The 19,936-nt window shown below is 41.8% G+C and overlaps 2 protein-coding genes across 4 annotated transcripts in view; one reads left to right on the plus strand and one right to left on the minus strand.

The window, feature by feature from the left end:
- Window positions 1-19,936, plus strand: part of LOC110534030 (calpain-5) — a 33,995-nt gene that overhangs the window by 13,399 nt on the left and 660 nt on the right. For both annotated transcript variants that reach the window (XM_021618664.3, XM_021618665.3), the window contains exons 2-12: window positions 5,816-6,011; window positions 7,099-7,230; window positions 7,678-7,886; window positions 7,996-8,188; window positions 9,252-9,442; window positions 9,580-9,657; window positions 12,069-12,387; window positions 18,051-18,253; window positions 18,382-18,503; window positions 18,630-18,766; window positions 18,920-19,936. The exon at window positions 18,920-19,936 is cut by the window's right edge and continues 660 nt beyond it. In XM_021618664.3, coding sequence (XP_021474339.3) covers window positions 5,847-6,011; window positions 7,099-7,230; window positions 7,678-7,886; window positions 7,996-8,188; window positions 9,252-9,442; window positions 9,580-9,657; window positions 12,069-12,387; window positions 18,051-18,253; window positions 18,382-18,503; window positions 18,630-18,766; window positions 18,920-19,102 — 1,932 coding nt within the window. In that variant the 5' untranslated portion in view covers window positions 5,816-5,846 and the 3' untranslated portion in view covers window positions 19,103-19,936. The remainder of the gene's footprint in view (window positions 1-5,815; window positions 6,012-7,098; window positions 7,231-7,677; window positions 7,887-7,995; window positions 8,189-9,251; window positions 9,443-9,579; window positions 9,658-12,068; window positions 12,388-18,050; window positions 18,254-18,381; window positions 18,504-18,629; window positions 18,767-18,919) is intronic.
- Window positions 19,813-19,936, minus strand: part of LOC110534031 (serine/threonine-protein kinase PAK 3) — a 57,943-nt gene continuing 57,819 nt past the window's right edge. For both annotated transcript variants that reach the window (XM_021618666.3, XM_090186811.1), the window contains one exon: window positions 19,813-19,936. This exon is cut by the window's right edge and continues 3,647 nt beyond it. The gene's annotated coding sequence lies outside the window, so the exon portion shown is untranslated.

Raw genomic sequence — 19,936 nt, forward strand, 5'->3', positions numbered from 1 at the left:
ATAAGCTTGGTTTATTTAAGTATATTTACCAGTTTTGTCATTTTCTTAATTGTCTTTGGAGAACGTGTCCAGTTTCTCCATCTTGTCCAATGTTGTTTAACACCCATAAATGTTTTTTTTTTAAAACAACGTTTTACCTTTATTTAACTAGGCAAGTCAGTTAAGAACAAATTCTTATTTCCAAGGACAACCTAGGAACAGTGGGTTAACTGCCTTGTTCAGGGGCAGAAAGACAGAATTTTGCCTTGTCAGCTCAGGGATTCGATCTTGTAATCTTTCAGTTACTAATCCAACACTCTAAACAATAGGCTACCTGCCACCCCATGTACCTGGCATGTGTGCCAGAATAAGTGTGGCTTCTTGCATATAAAGTGTCCGTTTGGGAATGTTTCGGCAGATCACTTTTGGGTAGCTCAAGGGGAGGCAGTATCTGAGCTGAGCCTGGTAGACCCATACCCGTGCCTTGTATGGTTAGTACAGGTTTTGCCTGAGATATGTTTTCTTTTGTATAGAAACTTTGAAGTCTAGAACTTTGTAAATATAATTGAATTGTACATTTGTCACCATCATCACCAGCGCTGTGTAAATACATTGAACCCCAATTTACACCTCTACCTGCCTGCCTCCTGCTGAGGAATTTGGTGTGTTATAAATGAATTATGAAAGTACTGTTTATTTTAAAAACAATGTAACAGCCTTTTTCATTTTGAGAACAAATGTCTGTGCATAGCCCTCGCCACCCGGCTGGCAATGAGCACTCTGTAGCCTGCAGACTAGCCTGGTCTCATAGACTAGACCTTTTATATAGGTAACGTAAATCCCAGACACTCAGATTAGTATGATATGTTAGGTTTGGTGTGGGTGGGCGTATAACACTCATGTCTAGCAACCCAAAGGTTCCGAGTTTGAATCTCATTGTGGACAACTTGAGCTAATTAGCAACTTTTCAACTACTTACCTCTTTTTAGCTACTTTGCAACTACTTAGCTAACCCTTCACCTAACCCTAACCATTTTTAGCTAACCCTTCCCTTAACCATAACCTACCCTTAACCCTTTAACCTAATTTCTAAACTTAACCCTAACTTTAACCCTAACCACTAACCCTAACCCCTAGCCTAGCTAACGTTAGCCACCTAGCTAGAATTCATAACATATCATACATTTAGCAGATACGTAACATTGTACATTTTGCAAATTATAACATATAATGGGAATTGTAATTCGTAGCATATCAAACAAAATGGGTGATGGACATCCAAAAATGAATACATACCATACGAACCTAACATATCATACTAAACGGAGTGTCTCGGATTTACCTACAGAATAATACGAAATGCTCTGAGACCAGGTGGTGCAGAAAGGCTTCCCTCCAAAGTGATGATGTGATGCAGACAGAACATGCTTTCTATCCAATTCTGCTGCCTCATCTACAAGTAGGCCATTTGATTTTGCTTGCTCTGGGGCCTCATTTATCAAACGTGCGTGCACATAAAAAAATACACTCTTGAGCCATTTTTCATGCATAGGTTGGTATTTATTTTATACTTGACGGGAAAGTGCCTGTGAGTACATCTCCACGCAAATCTCAAACCATCCATGTGCACAACTTCTAGAAGGTTGATCAACTACTGCAAGCAAATAGGCTTGTTGTTCGTTTGGGGGAAATGTGAGGTGTTTGATGCACTGGAATTAGAATAATGCCAGACTAATAAAAGCATTTAAACGTAGGCCTGACAGAGCAAAGGCATTTGCTGTTGGTAAGAAGATACGCGCATAACAGCATGTCGTATTATATTTTATTTGACTTTTATATAGGCCTAAATCATAATCATATTGCAGGCCATCTCTCCTTTTCTGACATGACGGATTTAAATGATTTCCTGCTTCACAGCAAGTAGTAGGCTACCATTTATCAATCACTAATTTAATAGCCAGGCATGCTCTAAAGTAAATAGAACGGTAGCCTTGACAGTAGCCTATGTGACAGTGTGGGTAGGCTGTAGTACTGCTGTGCAATAGGATTAGGAGTGTGACATCACATTTGAGCCTATTTAATTTCAGAGCCTATACCAAGGTAGGAGATATAAACAAAATAATGTAATAATAAACAAAATATTGAACAACAATTTTTATTTTGCATAGATGCGTGGGCTGTAGCATTATACTTTTTTTCTCACACTTTTTGTGATATCCAATTGCGATCTTGTCTCATAGTTGCAACTCCCCAACGGGCTTGGGAGAGGCAAAGGTCAAGTCATGCATCTTCCAAAACATGACCCACCAATCCGCACGGCTTCTGAACACCCACTCGCTTAACCTGGAAGCCAGCTGCACCAATGTGTCAGAGGAAAAATCGTTCAACTGACGACCGTTGCCAGCTTGCAGGTGCCCAGCCCGCCACAAGTAGAGCGCCATGAGCCAAGTAAAGCCCCCCTGGCTAAGCCATCCCCTAACCCAGACAACACTGGACCAATTGTGCACTGCCCTAGGAGACTCATAGGCTATAGCATTGACTTAGAAATTGTTCGAAAGGACAAATATAACCCTTTGGTTGTTCTCAATCTCTGACACTAGTACCTTTATTTAAGTCTAGGGATGGTTGTGTTTTTGTATTTCATAGTACGGTGTTGTATAGTCCCCATCGGCTTGAAAGGGATGATTTTAACCAAATATGGTTAATTAGGGGCATTTAGATCATGCACGAGCACTGAGCCTGAGATGGTTATTCTGAGGCTGAGATGGTCAATGGTTATCTCCTACTGATGTGCATATTACGGTCGTAGGATTGTTTGAGAAATCACACTTTTTTCTGTGCATAAGAACATTCTAAATTCCATTTGTATTTTAGAATAGTTTCTACACAATATTGATAAATGAGGCCCCTGTGCTCCAGAGAAGTGACATGATATATCCCCAGTTGATATTGGCTGCTAAAATGAATGACTTTCAGCTCCAAATGCAGGTGTAAAATGCAGATTATTTTGTTTTTCATGTGCGTGGGGGTCGCAAGTTTTGTACGACTCCTTTTTGAGGGTCGCAGGTCAAAATGTTTGAAAACTACTGGTTGAATATAGTCATGGTAGACTGCATTATTTCTTAAATATCTTCAATTTTGACTGGAATTGTTGGTCGTTGTTAGTAAGTGTAGAATTTATTAAAGTTCAAAATAGTTTAGCAAAATACTTTACTCATCGGTGTGCTGCTTTCCCCTCGTATTGTAATAATTGCTTAAAGAATCTGTGTCAGCGGGTTGCAGGGAAATCTTTTTTTGGGGTGCACTCTTTGTTGTTGTTGACCACGCCCCCCAAAATGTCTGTGCACTGCCCTGGTAAGTGCCTCTACTGTACTGCTCTTTGCCACTTACCTTATTATAAAGGTAAAAAATATATATAATGCGTTCCTGTACCTCAGAGCTCCCCAGTTCTCCCCCTTCTTGCACTCAATTTTTGTTACAGCAACTCCCGATTTACAAAATAAGCAGTTAATACAGGTAGTATAGACTCTAGCTAACCACCGTATACAGTACAATATCCACACAAGCCACTAGCCAGCCAGACATACACTCACCGGCCAGTTTATTTGGTAGACCTATGTAGTACCGAACCAGCCTGAATTCTTTGGGGCATTCTACACGGTGTCGGAAACATTCCACAGGGATTCCACCAATTTCAAAGAGTGAGGTAGAGTAGACGGTAGTTTTTCTTAGCTTTCTTTTAAAGATACTTAAATTGGGAATGATTGGTATAGGACTACACGTGTAAAATGTGTACACCATGACTGTAAGTCGCTTTGGATAAAAGCATATATTATTTATTTAGCAGATAGTCACATTCGTCGTAATGAGTAGACCAAGGCGCCGCGTGAGTAGAGTTCCACATATTTTTTATAAATCGAAACTCAGCAAAACAAAACAAACAAGCACAAACGAAACGTGAAGCTACTGGTGCACACAGGCAACTATCCGTAGACAAGATCCCACAAATACAAATTAGGAAATGGCTACCTAAATATGATCCCCAATCAGAGACAACGATAAACAGCTGTCTCTGATAGGGAACCATATCAGGCCAACATAGACATACAAAAAACCTAGATGACCCAACCTAGTCACTATCACGCCCCAACCAACACAGAGAATAAACAGCTTACTATGGTCAGGGCGTGACACAGGTTGTCCTTTATTCTCATGTGTCTTGCCCTGGAGGCATCTCTGCAGGGTTCATGGTCACTAGCTGGCACAGCCACAAAGTCATAAAACTTTAAACCTAACCCTAACCTTAACTACACTGCTAACCCTAATGTCTAACCTTAAATTAAGATCAAAAAGAAAATGTTTGTTATCATGAATTATTACTATATAGACAATCTAGACTTTGCAGCTGGCCCATCTAGTGGAAATTGCTCAGTTCTGCCTCCAGGGCAAGATTCACGATGACAAACGTCTATGATATAAATAATACAATAAGCCACCTGCATATATTCAAGTATCTCTTTGCCTTCTTTGTCTTAGTTTGAGGAAGACACATGCAGTCAATGTACAATGGGGCTGTTCTGAGTGTGAAGGAACGAGAGAGACAGTGTACAGGAGAGAGAGAAGGACAGAGTAATTTATTCCACTAATTATTCTAGTGTATTGAATGTGGGGGCTTTTCTGCTTAATGCTCTGTCGGAAAACTGAAGGTGGGGGAATGTTGGACATGATGATAATGAACTGTCATCATCCTCATGACAGCATTATCATGAACTGAATCTCACTGTGATACTAATGGGCTTCGCTCTGAGAGGCATTTTCTAAAGTGTGTCATGTTTTTGGGAAACGTAATTATCGACAACTCACTGGGAGTTTAGAGCTTGATTGCGCTCCGGTGACCACAAAATGGAATGATTTGTGTCTGTGTTATTCATGGCAGACAGCAAAAGGACGTGACTGCAGTGGCAGACAGTCACAATATCAGATCTAATCTTGTTTATAAAGAGTTTGACCTCTGTGGTCAGGGGTCAGGGTGATGGGGTAAAGTGCGCTGTACCAGTCAAAGAGTTAGAAAATCATAATATTCCCAGAGGACAGAAGATGTTTTGAACAGATGTTTTTCGTCTAAAAACTTGGCACACATGGGATGTTTCCATCGCAAAAAACAGTAAAAGTTTAGCCATTTGCTGTTTTGGTAACACTTTATTTTTAAGGGCCCGTAATAAATCATTTACAAGGCATTTAGAAAGAGCATCTTTTCAGCCCTTAATCTAAAGTGAGCGCTATTTATGCTTTAGAAATAGTTTAGAAATGTTTTGAGTTACCACTTTAAATTTCTCACACAAAGATGTGCATGAAATTGCTAGACATTCCAGCAGTACCTGGTAAAAGAATAAGCACACAATACAGGATATTTAAGGAAATATGTTCAGTAGAGTACAGTAGAATCCATGGTTGACCCTAACTTTGAAAGTGATGTAGAGTACTTGTTCGTAGATTTTGTTTGTAGAAGACTGTTTTTTACTTCCATTTATTAAAATATGCACAATAGTTAGCATATTGGGTATTGGATGTATTTATCCTGAGACCAATTGTTTGCCCTGTGGGAGTTTGCCTTGGAGACTATATCCAAACAATGATGATTCAAAGGAAAAAATGCCATTACAACATTTTCCAAGAAAGAGCTAGTCTGGGATTTATGGGGTGTATTAGTGTACGGTATGCTGAGCTCTTGTCCAGACACCCAGAGTCAAAGGTGAACAATGACAGACCCTCAACTGACAAGGACTCTCCAGATAGTCTGCCTATAAAGTAACATGACGTCTTCTTCTGTGGTCAGTTTGCAGTTTGGAGATTGCAGCGTCTGAACCATGTTCTCCACGGCCACTTCATACAAGAACCAGCATTACTCGGAGCTGAAGAAGGAATGTCTGGAGGACAAGAAACTGTTTGAGGATCCAGAGTTTCCTGTCACCAACGCATCCCTGTTTTACAGGAAACCACCTCCTGGTATGGTGGAGTGGAAGAGACCACGGGTGAGTGACTGAGACGACTAAACAGAGCACTTGACTCATTCTAAACTTTTCTATTTGATTTTTGATTCACCTGAGCAGTCACCTGAGCAGATACCTGAGCAGTCACCTGAGCAGATACCCGAGCAGTCACCTGAGCAGATACCTGAGCAGTCACCTGAGCAGATACCTGAGCAGTCACCTGAGCAGATACCTGAGCAGTCACCTGAGCAGATACCTGTGCAGTCACCTGAGCAGATACCCGAGCAGTCACCTGAGCAGATACCTGAGCAGTCACCTGAGCAAATACCTGAGCAGTCACCTGAGCAAATACCTGAGCAGATACCTGAGCAGTCACCTGAGCAGATACCTGTGCAGTCACCTGAGCAGATACCCGAGCAGTCACCTGAGCAGATACCTGAGCAGTCACCTGAGCAAATACCTGAGCAGTCACAAGACTTTTGACAAGACTTTTACAAGACCTCTGGCATTGATGTACAAACAGTATGACTTGTGTTATATTTAGCCACATAAAGGTATTGCGGAAGGTGTTGTTTGCTCATACAACATTTTGTGACGGAGCACTTCAAAGGTTAATTCCTGTCGAGTGGTTGTCTCTGAGGATTGTGTTAAAAGTTGTCCATGAGGAACAACAACGCTGGCCTTGGCGATGTATGTCATGGTGAATGTCATGTCATCCACAATGGTCATGGTGGTGACAGACAACAAACTGTGGTGTGAAATTGGGGTGAGGATGTTACTGGGAATGGTCTCGAAGTGTGTACTTTACATAGTGTGTGAGAAATACAGTATATGACAGAACATGTGTTTCAATAGTGTCCGAGAATTGTTTTAAAATCTAAGGTTGATTCACTGCCATTCTGTTCAGTGGTGGATGACAGAGTAAAATGTCAAATGAATCTGTGCTTTATATGGTACGTTGCTCAAGAGCTCAAGTGATAAGAAGAGAAATGACCATTTCTTATTTATCACACAAGTACAACACCTCAAGAGAGTTCCAACTCATTTTAAAACCAAACATGTTCAAAGCCAGAACTATTTGGTAATTCTAAGAAGTATTTGCATTTTCCAAATCCACTCGTTGGTACAGGAAATCAGCGACGAGCCTCATCTGTTTGTGGAGGGCATCAGCTCCCATGACCTGAACCAGGGCCGTGTGGGTAACTGCTGGTTTGTGGCGGCGTGCTCCTGCTTGGCACTGAAAACAGACCTCTGGCAGAAGGTGAGTTTGATTTCCTCCTGTCTGGTCACAGTCTGAGATGAGCGTTGCAAGAGAAGACTGTATGTGTATTTCCGTGTGTATTAGTTTCCTTTAGTCCCATTATGGGGATATACATGGTGCTGTTTGGGAAGGAACACATACATGATGTATGTGAAGTATGTGGATGGGTATCTAAGTCATTCCAAACTGTTGATACCTGACTCAGTTTAATTAACATAGTTGATGTGAGGAATTCACCTGAGGGGCTTTTTACTGTCATTGAATGGAAAACAGTGTCATATTTCCTTCTTAAATCACCCTACTATCCCTCAACAACATGAATATTTGACTTATATTCAAATGAACCTGGCTAGGAAAATAAGCACTCGCCAATATTCCCACCCAAGTTTAAAACTATTCACATTTGACTAGACATGTGGTTCACTGTGAAGCCCTGTGTGTTGACAGGTCATCCCTGACTGGAAGGAGCAGGAATGGGACTCTAAGCACCCGGAGAACTACGCTGGCATCTTCCACTTCCAGTTCTGGGTGTTTGGGGAGTGGGTGGATGTGGTGGTGGATGATCGCCTGCCCACCATCAACAGAGAGCTCATCTACTGCCACTCCAAACTCAACAACGAGTTCTGGAGTGCGCTGCTTGAAAAAGCCTATGCCAAGTCAGTATACTCTAAACATTACTCAACCCTCCTTTCAACTCCCCTTTTTTTTGCCCTCTGACCTCTCTGTGTCCTCTTCTGTCTCTCCTCTCTCTCCTCTTGTCTCCAGGCTCTCTGGCTGCTATGAGTCGCTGGATGGGGGCAACACTGGTGATGCGGTTGTTGATTTCAGTGGAGCCGTGACAGAGGCCATTAACCTGGAGGCTGAAGTTTTCCACAAAGACCAGGAGAAAATAGACAACCTGTTTGAGGACTTGCTCAAAGTCTACGACAGGGGTGGAATCATCAGCTGCTCCATCAAGGTCTGTCTTCTCAATTGATCGTTTTCAATTGGTCAGCACACTGTATATAGTCACAGGTAACTGTCACAGGGACAGAACACACTGGGCAAACACTGATTAAATCAATGTTGTTTCAACGTATTGTGATGTGGAATCAACGTGGAAAATACATTGGATTTGAAAAAAGTCATCAACCAGTACAGTTTCTCATTTCAACCAGCGTTGTAAACATTGAAATTATGGTACATCTTCAACTTAAATACATTGACTTTAAACTGAAAAAGTGTATTATTAATATTGTGAATTTGGCATTCTATTTATAGGGCTAATGGTAACTACTTCTAAACTTCCAAAGCGCCAATCAACCATGGATGAATGAGTGTATACAGTGCCTTGCAAAAGTATTCATCCCGCTTGGCATTTTTCCTATTTTGTTAAAAAAAAAGCCCACCTGTGTGCAATGTAAGTGTCACATGATCTGTCACACGATCTCAGTATATATACACCTGTTCTGAAAGGCCCCAGAATCTGCAACACCACTAAGCAAGGGGCACCACCAAGCAAGCGGCATTATGAAGACCAAGGAGGTCTCCAAACAGGTCAGGGACAAAGTTGTGGAGAACTACAGATCAGGGTTGGGTTATAAAAAAATATCAGAATCTTTGAACATCCCACGGAGCACCATTGAATCCATTATTAAAATATTTAAAGAATATGGCACTACAACAAACCTGCCAAAAGAGGGCCGCCCACTAAAACTCATGGACCAGGCAAGGAGGGCATTAATCAGAGAGGCAACAAAGAGACCAAAGATAAACCCTGAAGGAGCTGTAAAGCTCCACAGCGGAGATTTGAGTATCTGTCCATAGGACCACTTTAAGTCGCACCCCAATTTCAATGTTTACAAGCCTGTTTGAAATTAGATTAAAAACCGTACTGGTTGATAACTTTTTTTTAAATCCAATGTATTTTCCACATTGATTCCATGTCACAATATGTTGACAAATTATGCGGAAACAACATTTATTCAACCAGTGTGTGCCCAGTGGGAAGTGACTGACTAATGTGTTTGTCACACTCTTAGGCGTCTCCTTCTGAAATCGAGGCTTGGATGGCGTGCGGGCTAGTGAAGGGCCATGCCTACTCAGTGACTGCAGTGAAGAAAGTACGGTTGGGCCACGGTCTGATGGCCTACTTCCAGAACAAGACCATCCCCCTGATCCGCATGAGAAACCCCTGGGGAAAGACTGAGTGGAAAGGAGCCTGGAGTGACAGGTGTGGAGGACATGGAGCCTTTATCCTCCCCGCTCACATGCAGTTCAACCTCTCCACACTTCAGTGCCCAAGTGAACACATCAACTCATTATTTCATTTTCCCTCTTTCCTGTTGTCTCTCCCCCTCCTCACTTCAGCTCAGCAGAATGGGAAAGGGTTGGCAGCATGGAGAGGGATAAGCTTGGCATCACAGTAGAAAACGATGGGGAGTTCTGGTGAGTGTAAACAAAACAATTAAAGACTTATCTCTTCTGTTCAGCACATGAGATAGTGGTTTATCTACCGTAAAATTTCAATTAATAGCCCGGGGAGTTTATTTGCTTAAATCAACACAACAGGCACTTTTTAGAGACAGGCTTCTATTTGAGCCAGGCGTCTACTTCCTTAAATCACACAGCTTTTTCTCATTTGCCATAGTTAATTGTTTAATACCAGCATTCACTTCCATCATTTTATAAAAATTCTTAATTTCCTGCACTAATGTGTTATCATTTATACACTGTATCACGTTTTTTTGTCTCAGTATGCCTCTATTTCTTCAAAAATCTATATTTTTTTGTGGTTTTGTCAGTTTTTACTTTTGTCACTAGAGGGCTATTGACCGATTTCAAGGGGTCTGTTGCGTCTAGTTCCGACCATGCAGTAATATCTAACAAGTAATCTAACAATTTCACAACAACTACCTTTTACACACAAGTGTAAAGGAATGAATAAGAATATGTACATATATGGATGTGAAGTGTAAAGTGACTAGTGATACATTTATTACATGCAATTTTGAATTATTAAAGTGACTAGAGATTTGAGGCAGTATGTTGACGGCAGCCACTCATCAATGTTAGTGATGGCTGTTTAACAGTCTGATGGCCTTGAGATGGAAGCTGTTTTTCAGTCTCTCGTTCCCAACTTTGATGCACCTGTACTGACCTTCGCCTTCTGGATGATAGCGGGGTGAACAGGCAGTGGCTCGGGTGGTTGTTGTCCTTGATGATCTTTTTGGCCTGCCTGTGACATCGGATGGTGTAGGTGTCCTGGAAGGGCAGGTAGTTTTCCCCCGATGATGTGTTGTGCAGACCTCACTACCCTCTGGAGTGGTTTACGTTTGTGGGCGGAGCAGTTGCCGTACCAGGTGGTGATACAGCCCGGCAGAATGCACTCGATTGTGCATCTGTAAACGTTTGTGAGAGTTTTTGGTGAGAAGCCAAATTTCTTCAGCCTCCTGAGGTTGAAGAGGCACTGTTGCGCCTTCTTCACCACGCTGTCTGTATGGGTGGACCATTTCAGTTTGTCTGTGATGTGTATGCCGAGGATCTTAAAAGGATCAGCGGGGTGGAGATGTTGTTTCCTACCCTCACCACCTGGGGGCGTCCTGTCAGAAAGTCCAGGACCCAGTTGCACAGGGCGGGGTCGAGACCCAGGGTCTCAAGCTTAATGATGAGTTTGGAGGATGAGCTGTAGTTGATGAACAGCATTCTTACATAGGTATTCCTCTTGTCCAGATGGGTTAGGGCAGTGTGCAGTGTGATTGCAATTGCGTCGTCTGTGGACCTATTGGGGCGGTAAGCAAATTGAAGTGGGTCTATGGTGTCAGGTAGGGTGAAGGTGATATTGTACTTGACTAGTCTCTCAAAGCACTTCATGATGACGGAAATGAGTGTCGTTTAGCTCAGTTACCTTAGCTTTCTTGGGAACAGGAACAATGGTAGGCCCTCTTGAAGCATGTGGGAACAGCAGACTGGGATAGGAATTGATTGAATATATCCGTAAACACACCAGCCAGCTGGTCTGCGCATGCCCTGAGGACGAGGCTAGGGATGCTGTCTGGGCCGGCAGCCTTGCGAGGTTTAACACATTTAAATGTTTTACTCACGTTGGCTGCGGTGAAGGAGAGCCCGCAGGTCTTGGTAGCGGGCCGTGTCGGTGGCACTGTATTGCCCTCAAAGCGAGCAAAGAAGTTGTTTAGTTTGTCTGGGAGCAAGAAATTGGTGTCCGCGACAGGGCTGGTTTTCTTTTTGTAGTCTGTGATTGACTGTAGACCCTGCCACATACCCTGCCGTTGAATTGCGACTCTACTTTGTCTCTATACTGACGCTTAGCTTGTTTGATTGCCTTGCGGAGGAATAACTACACTGTTTGTAATGCTTAGGTTGTTGCGAGTGTGCTGATATAAGTAGTGTGACACGTGACATCCCGGCAACTTTGAGAAAAAGTTACATCAGAGTTGTGCCTGATGTTCACGAGCCTCTGCCGAGTCCTCAATAACCGGATGTTACAGTTTTCAGGTGAAATGGAAAAAGAGCCTGTGACACGTTTTCCACTTTGGAACGTTAACAAGGCGACACTCCATCTTAACTCCTCCACAGTTACTGGATTGGTTGAACAGTGCAGAATATAAATTCCCTGAATTATTTATTGTAACAAATAAAACATTAAACCTAAAAAAAATAATGATAATCCATGGAAACCTAGTAAACAATTCATTTAGACCCAGCGTTTATTTGAAACCGGTGTTGATTTGCTGAAATGTGTGCTGTTGCCCAGCTATCAAAAGGGACTGCGTTTGATTGAAGTTTTATGATATCTACCAGTCTTAATTTGTGTCTCTTTCTCTGTGTTATCTCTATAGGATGGCGTTTACAGACTGGTGTAAGTACTTCACGGATGCAGATGTGTGTCATCTCATCAACACCTCTCTGCTCACCATCCACAAGACATGGCACGAAGTGGTGCATTTCGGGAGTTGGACCAAACATTCAGAGCCCCTGCACAACCGCTGTGGTGGCTGCATGAACTACAAGCAGACCTTCCTACAGAACCCCCAGTACCTGTTTGACATGACCAAGGAGATGGATGAGGTTCTGATCTCCCTACAGCAGAGAGACATGAAGATCCACAGACGTATCGGCCAAGGAGAGAACCTCACCCTTGGCTTCGCCGTCTTCAAGGTAGTTCATATTAACACCCTCTTAGATTGACTGCAGTGGGACTGGGGTGAGAGACTGGGTCAGTGAGGGTTTGTCCAAAGGACAGGGTGTATGTCTGGGGCGTGGGGCGTTGGTCCAACTGCAGTTTATTTTAGAGGAGAAGTTCTCTGTGCTACATGTTTGGCTTCCCCATCTGTACAAGAATTTGGCTAAATCAATGGCATTTCCCTTTTCTCTCTTCATCCGTTGAACAAACAGCAAATCAGCCAGTGGGTGTTTACAATAATGGGTAGACATTACCTATAATAGCCACATTGGCCAGTTCATGCCTGGGACAAGAACTTCCTACGAGACCTGTAATCACTCGGTAACACTTCCTTTTAAGGGGTCCTTATTACAGTGTAATTACATGTGTACTTACACTGTAACAAGTATTGCAGTTAATTGTAACTTGATTGAGTTTACTAAAACAGATAAGATATAGGTCAACCTCACTGACTGGGGTCTATCATATGGGTGTCATCCCAGATTATAATAAATAAAGTACTTATAATTACTGTGTACATTACCGATTATGAAAACCTGATCCTCCTTGCCATCCAAGTGAGAAGCTAAACCCACAAGTACACCACAGAGTACATGTAATACATGGACAGGATTTAGCTACTTAAAATGAAGCGTATTTTGTAGTTAATGTGTACTCACAGTGTATTCGGGAAGTATTCAGACCTCCATATTTTGTTACATGACAACTTTATTCTAAAATTGATTAAACAACATGTTTTCCCTCATCAAGCTCCACAAAATACCCCATGATGACAAAGCGAAAACAGGTTTTTAAAAATGTTTGCAAATGTATACAAAAAAACCCAGGAATACCATATTTACATAAGTATTCAGATCCGTTGCTATGAGACTCAGTATTGAGCTCAGGTGCATCCTGTTTCCATTGATCATCCTTGAGATGTTTCTACAACTTGATTGGAGCCCATCTGTTGTAAATTCAAGTGATTGGACATGATTTGGAAAGGCACACACCTGTCTATATAAGGTCCCACAGTTGACAGTGCATGTCAGCGGAAAAATCAAGCCATGAGGTGGAAGGGATTGTCCGTAGAGCTCCGAGACAGGTCTGTAGAGCTCCGAGACAGGATTGTGTCGAGGCACAGATCTGGGGAAGGGTACCAAAACATTTCTGCAGCATTGAAGGTCCCCAAGAACACAGTGGCCTCCATCATTCTTAAATGGAAGAAGTTTGGAACCACCAAGACTCTTCCTAGACCTGGCCGCCCGGCCAAACTGAGCAATCTTGGGAGGTGACCAAGAACCCAATGGTTGCTCTGACAGAGCTCCAGAGTTCCTTTGTGGAGATGGGAGAGCCTTCCAGAAGGACAAACGTCTCTGCAGCACTCCACCAATCAGGCCTTTATGGTAGAGTGGCTAGACGCAAGCCACTCCTAAGTAAAAGGCACATGACAGCCCGCTTGAAGTTTGCCAAAAGGCACCTAAAGGACTTTCAGACCATGAGCAACAAGGTTCTCTAGTCTGATGAAACCAAGATTGAACTATTTGGTCAGAATGCCAAGCGTCATGTCTGGAGGAAACCTGGCACCATCCCTAAGCTGAGGTATGGTGGTGGCAGCATCACACTGTGGGGATGTTTTTCAACATCAGGGACTGGAAGACTAGTCAGGATTGAGGGAAAGATGAACAGAGCAAAGTACAGAGAGGCCTCAGACTGGGGCGAAGGTTCACCTTCCAACAGGACAACGACCCTAAGCACACAGACAGGACAACGCAGGAGTGGCTTTGGGACAAGTTCTCTGAATGTCCTTGAGTGGCCCAGCCAGACGCTCCCCATCCAACCTGACAGAGCTTGAGAGGATCTGTAGAGAAGAATGGGAGAAACTCCCCAAATACAGGTGTGCTAAGCTTGTAGCGTAATACCCAAAAAGACTCAAGGATGTAAACACTGACAAAGATGCTTCAACAAAGTACTGAGTAAAGGGTCTGAATACTTATGTAAATGTGATATTAAGTTTTCATTTTTATAAATTTGCTAAAATTCTCTACATTACCCCCACTTATCATCATAATTTCTTTAGTTTAGGCATATATAGTATACAGTGCCTTCAGAAAGTATTCACACCCTTGACTTTTTCCGCATTTTGTTGTGTTACAGCCTGTTAAGGAATTAAATTGCTCTATGTTTTAATACCCAATTAAAATTAAACACTCTGTCAATTCATAAGGATTTGTAAGACCCTTATTCTATAATAATGGACAGAGCCCAGTCTTAAAGTCAATCAGCAGAGTTTATTCACGAGAGTACTGAATACGATACAGTTTACCACAGGTTATAAACTGAAAATTTCGTCAATAGTTTCAGCACCAACCCGTGCCATCTCCGTTCCAGTACAAAGGCTGTATCTCAAGCCTTCCCACATCCGTCTCACTACCAATTTAATATAATTTACGAGCCAAGGTCTTCTCGTGTAGATAAGCATTCTAGCCAGTCTGAAGATATCGTTCATTCATTCCTACCCAGGAACAGATCGTCATTGTTCTAATCCTTGATTCATTCACACACATTATATTCAGTACTGGGATCAATAATTAAAACTCATACATATACAGCAACATAATAGTATTCTGATTAGTACATATACAGTAACATAATAGTATTTGGATTAGTACATATACAGTAACATGATAGTATTCTGATTAGTCAGTCCTGATTGAAATGTATACATAATTAGTCATCATTGATAAAAATTCCCTTAACACAGCCTGAATTTAAAATGTATTAATTTGCTTTTTTTTTTGTCACTGGTCCACACACAATACCCCATAATGTCAAAGTGTAATTATGTTTTTTCAACATTTTTATAAATGAATTACAAAAGTGAAAAGCTGAAATGTCTCGAGTCAATAAGTATTCAACCTCTTTGTTATGGCAAGCTTAAAACAGTTCAGGAGTAAAATGTTGCTTACAAGTCACATAATAAGTTGTATAGACACTGTGTGCAATAATAGTGTTTAATATGATTTTTAATGATTAACTAATCTCTGTACCCCACACGTACAATTATCTGTAAGCTCCCTCAGTCGAGCAGTGAATTTCAAACACAGATTCAACCACAGGGAGGTTTTCCAATGCTTTACAAAGGGCACCTATTGGTAGATGGGTAAAATATTTAAAACAGACATTGAATGTCCCATTGAGCATGGCAAGGTTATTAATTACACTTTGGATGGCCTTCAATGCACCCAGTCACTACAAAGATACAGGTATCCTTCCTAACTCAGTTGCAGGAGAGGAAGGAAACCACTCAGGGATTTCACAAGCAGGCCAACTGTGACTATAAAAAACTGTTACAGAGTTTAATGGCTGTGATAGGAGAAAACTGAGGATGGATCAATAACATTGTAGTTACTCCACAATACTAACCTAATTGACAGAGGGAGAAAAAGGAAGCTTGTACAGAATAAAATGTAAAAAAACATGCATTCTGTTAGCAACAAGGAACTAAAGTAATACTGCAGAAAATGTGGCAAAACAATAAACTTTTTGTCCTGAATACAAAGTGTTATGTTTGGGACAAATCCAATAAAACACATTTTAAGCATAGTGGTGGCTGCATCATGTTATGAGTATGCTTGTATTCGTTAAGGACTGGGGAGGTTTTCAGGATTAAAAAGAAACAGAATGGAGCTAAGCACAGGAAAAATCCTAGAAGAAAACCTGGTTCAGTCTGCTTTCCACCAGACTCTGGAAGACGAATTCACCTTTCAGCAAGAAAATAACCTAAAATACAAGGCCAAATCTACACGAGGTGCTTACCAAGAAGACAGTGAATATTCCTGATTGGCGGAGTTACAGTTTTGACTTAAAACTACTTGAAAATCTATGCCAAGACCTGAAAATGGTTGTCTAGCAATGATCAACAATCATTCATCCAGGTGTGGAAAGCTCTTAGAGATTTTCCCAGAAAGACCCCCAGATGCGTCTACAAGTATTGCCTCGGCTGTGAATACTTATGTAAATGAGATATTTCTGTATTTCATTTTCAATACATTTCCAAAAAATTCTAAAATCATGTTTTTACTTTGCCATTACGGGGTATTGTGTGTAGATGATTAATACATTTTGAAATCAGGCTGTAACACAACAAAATGTGGAATAAGTCAAGGGGTATGAATACCTTCTGAAGGCACTGTAGCTAGTTAGGCCTAGTTAGCTACCTAGCTAGTTGTTGTGTTATCCAGCTAGCAATAATAGTGCTTGTGTCGACACAAGTAGTTCACCGGCAAGCTAACGTTAACATGCTGGGTGAGTCTCACGTAATACCTTTAGGGTACGGCTACCCTGAGGACACCCTGAGGACAAGGTTCAGGGACCATCGAGCCCAGCTAATGTTGGCTATCTAGTTAGCTAGTGAATAGTGATCATAGCATATTTGCCAGCTTTAGGTAGTTAGCTAGCTAGTTAGTCAAGAATAGACAATTAGGTGGTGTGCTAGCTAATTCCCCCAAAATGTACAGATTGCATGGAAAGTCTATTCTGTACATAGTAACTATACTGGACAACAATATAAATGCAACATGCAATAATTAAAAATATTTTACTGAGTTACAGTTCATATAAGGAAAACAGTCAATTGAAATAAATTCATAAGGCCCCCAATCTATGGATTTCACATGACTGGGAATACAGAAATGCATCTGTTGGTCACTGATACAGTACCTTTAAAAAAAGTAGGAGCGTGGATCATTAAACCAGTCAGTATCTGGTGGGACCACCATTTGTTTCATGCAGCGAGACATCTCCTTCTCATATACTGTAGTTGATCAGGCTGTTGATTGTGGCCTGTGGAATGTTGTCCCACTCTTCAATGCCTGTGTGAAGTTGCTGGATATTGGCCGGAACTGGAACACGCTGTCGTACAAGTCCATCCAGAGCATCCCAAACATGCTCAATGGGTGACATGTCTGGTGAGCATGCAGGCCTTGGAAGAACTGGGACATTTTCAGCTTCCAGGAATTTTGTACAGATCCTTGCGACACGGGGCCGTGCATTATCATGCTGAAACATGAGGTGATGGCGGCAGATGAACGGCACGAGAATGGGCCTCGGGACCTTGTGCATTCAAATTGCCATCGATAAAATGCAATTGTGTTCGTCGTCCATAGCTTATGCCAGCCCATACCATAACCCCACCGTCACCATGGGGCACTATGTTCACAATTTTGACATGATGCCATACATTGGGCAAATGCTCACCTTCGATGGTCATTGGTAAGCTGGAGAAGTGTGTTCTTGACCCATTGTCAAATGCACAATTAAATGATTTAACAATTTAAAATATTGTTTATCATGTGGTTTGTGCAGGCTGAAATATGGTGCATTGGGATGCTATGGTAACAAACATTCGTTGTTACACCCCTGTAATCACAGACTGCAATTACCACCAGGTACATGTTGTTACTACAGTGTAACTATGAATTATTACAATTAACTACAATACTTGTTACAGTGTAATTGCATATGTAAGCACACTGTAATAAGGACCCCTTAATTAAAATGACGTGTTACCAATGATTTAGCGTTTCAATCTGTTCAAGCTGAAATAACAAACATTGGCGGAACAATCATGGTGAGAAATGGTTTCTTCTGATTTAAGGTGGAACTAAACAGAAAGTACCGCATGCATAACATCATCACCCAGACGAACGTGCAAACGTCGAAGTACATCAACGCCCGCACGGTGTTCATGAGGGTCACGCTCCCCAAGGGTCGCTACATCATCATCCCCTCCACCTTAAAACCGGAGATTCTGGGAGAGTTCATGCTGCGCGTTTACACTGATGTAGACTCAGAATGCAGGTACTGGAACTAGACCTGTGGCATAGCTAAGAGCCCCAATTTAGATGTAATGACACACTTTAGTATGATGTCGATGCAGTTTTTAGCAGTACTTTAAAGGTATGTGATGATCTCTCTTTGTCTCTCAGAGAGCTAACAGAACACAAGCCCAGGATGAGGTGTTGGAGTGCAGTCACTGGCTACCCCCGTGCTGTGTCCCAGATCTACATCCACGGAGCAGAGGGGCTGGAGAACCAGGACGGCACAGGGGGTTAGGGAACGCTCCACAACCTCGAATGAATACTATACATTACAGGGAAACACAAGTCAGAAGTAGACATTATCAGAGTTTACTCAGCATGACCTTATGGCTGGTTCATACTGTGTCATTGTGCAGGTGCAGATCCATATGTGATTGTGTCCTGTGAGGGCCGCTCAGTCCGGTCAACAGTTAAGGCAGACACCCTGGACCCGGTGTTTGAGACCAGAGCCATCTTCTACAGAAAGAAGCCCAGGAAGCCAATCACTGTGGAGGTAAGATATAGAGGTGTCAAATGCCATGAATACCAATGGGAACTAAAGATAAAGTGATTCATGAATTGGTACATTTGATGTCCTTAGTGTTAGTGTAGTTTTCATGCTTTGGTCTTACCTGGTCTGCCCCTCCCTACTTGTCCTCTTCCCCAGGTGTGGAATAGTAACGCTGTGAAGGACCAGTTCCTGGGCCAGGTGGTTCTGACAGGCTCGTTAAAAGACTCCACCAAACCCCAGAGGCTCCAGCTAAGGAAAAGAGGCAGAGCCATGGCCGACGAGATGCCTGGCTCCATCACCCTCCGCATCGTCACCTGCACCGAGCTCACAGAGATGTGACCTGGATCAGCTGACTACTACCTGGGTCACATTGACAACGTATACAAGACTCTGTCACCTCTTCCTTGCAATAACAACGGCAGAAGGAGACTTTGGACAGGAGCTTATCACTACAAGACATCATGTGGTTGCCAGAATGACTATCAATTATTTTAAGGACTGGCATGGTCATTGACCAAGAAGAACCTTCAAGCCTTCCGGAGTACATTTTTGTTTACTGTTATTGCATTACTTTTTTTTTTTTTTGTAAAGAGACAAGTTATGCCTTTTTGAAAGGTGAATGAATGTGAAAAAGTCAGCATGAAGCAAGACAAAATGCAATTATTTTATACTAAACCATACACTATGAAACAAAATAGCTCATTGAAGTGATACACATGTTGTATCTGTATACAAAATGATGCAACATATACATTTTAATAACGTTTGTTATCATGTACAAATGCATGTGCCTCTTTTGATATTGTTGAGAAACAGACGAAAAAGGTTTCAGTTTTTGCTACACAATATTGTAAAGTCTTGAATAACCTGAATGTACAGTATCTACAGTGCCAGTTTTGGACTATGGTCTTCCATTTGTATCCTTCCACTGAGCAACTTGAAATGTCTAAAGGGTATACTGCATGTGTCTAAACTACCGTACTCCATTTGCTCAAAATGATTTGCCAGGTAATCCCTACTAAAAGGTCAAAGTACATCTATTCAAAAAGTTCATTTACAATGATGTTTTCATTTTTTCATTTTATTTCAGTCCAGTTCCCAAACTGCAGTATTTTCTTGTTTTACACTCAAGACACAGCCATGCACAATTCATAATTTAAAAAAGTCTATAGC

The sequence above is a fragment of the Oncorhynchus mykiss genome, chromosome 10, assembly GCF_057628025.1.
Source record: "Oncorhynchus mykiss isolate SJ-2025 chromosome 10, ASM5762802v1, whole genome shotgun sequence".
NCBI lineage: Eukaryota > Metazoa > Chordata > Actinopteri > Salmoniformes > Salmonidae > Oncorhynchus > Oncorhynchus mykiss.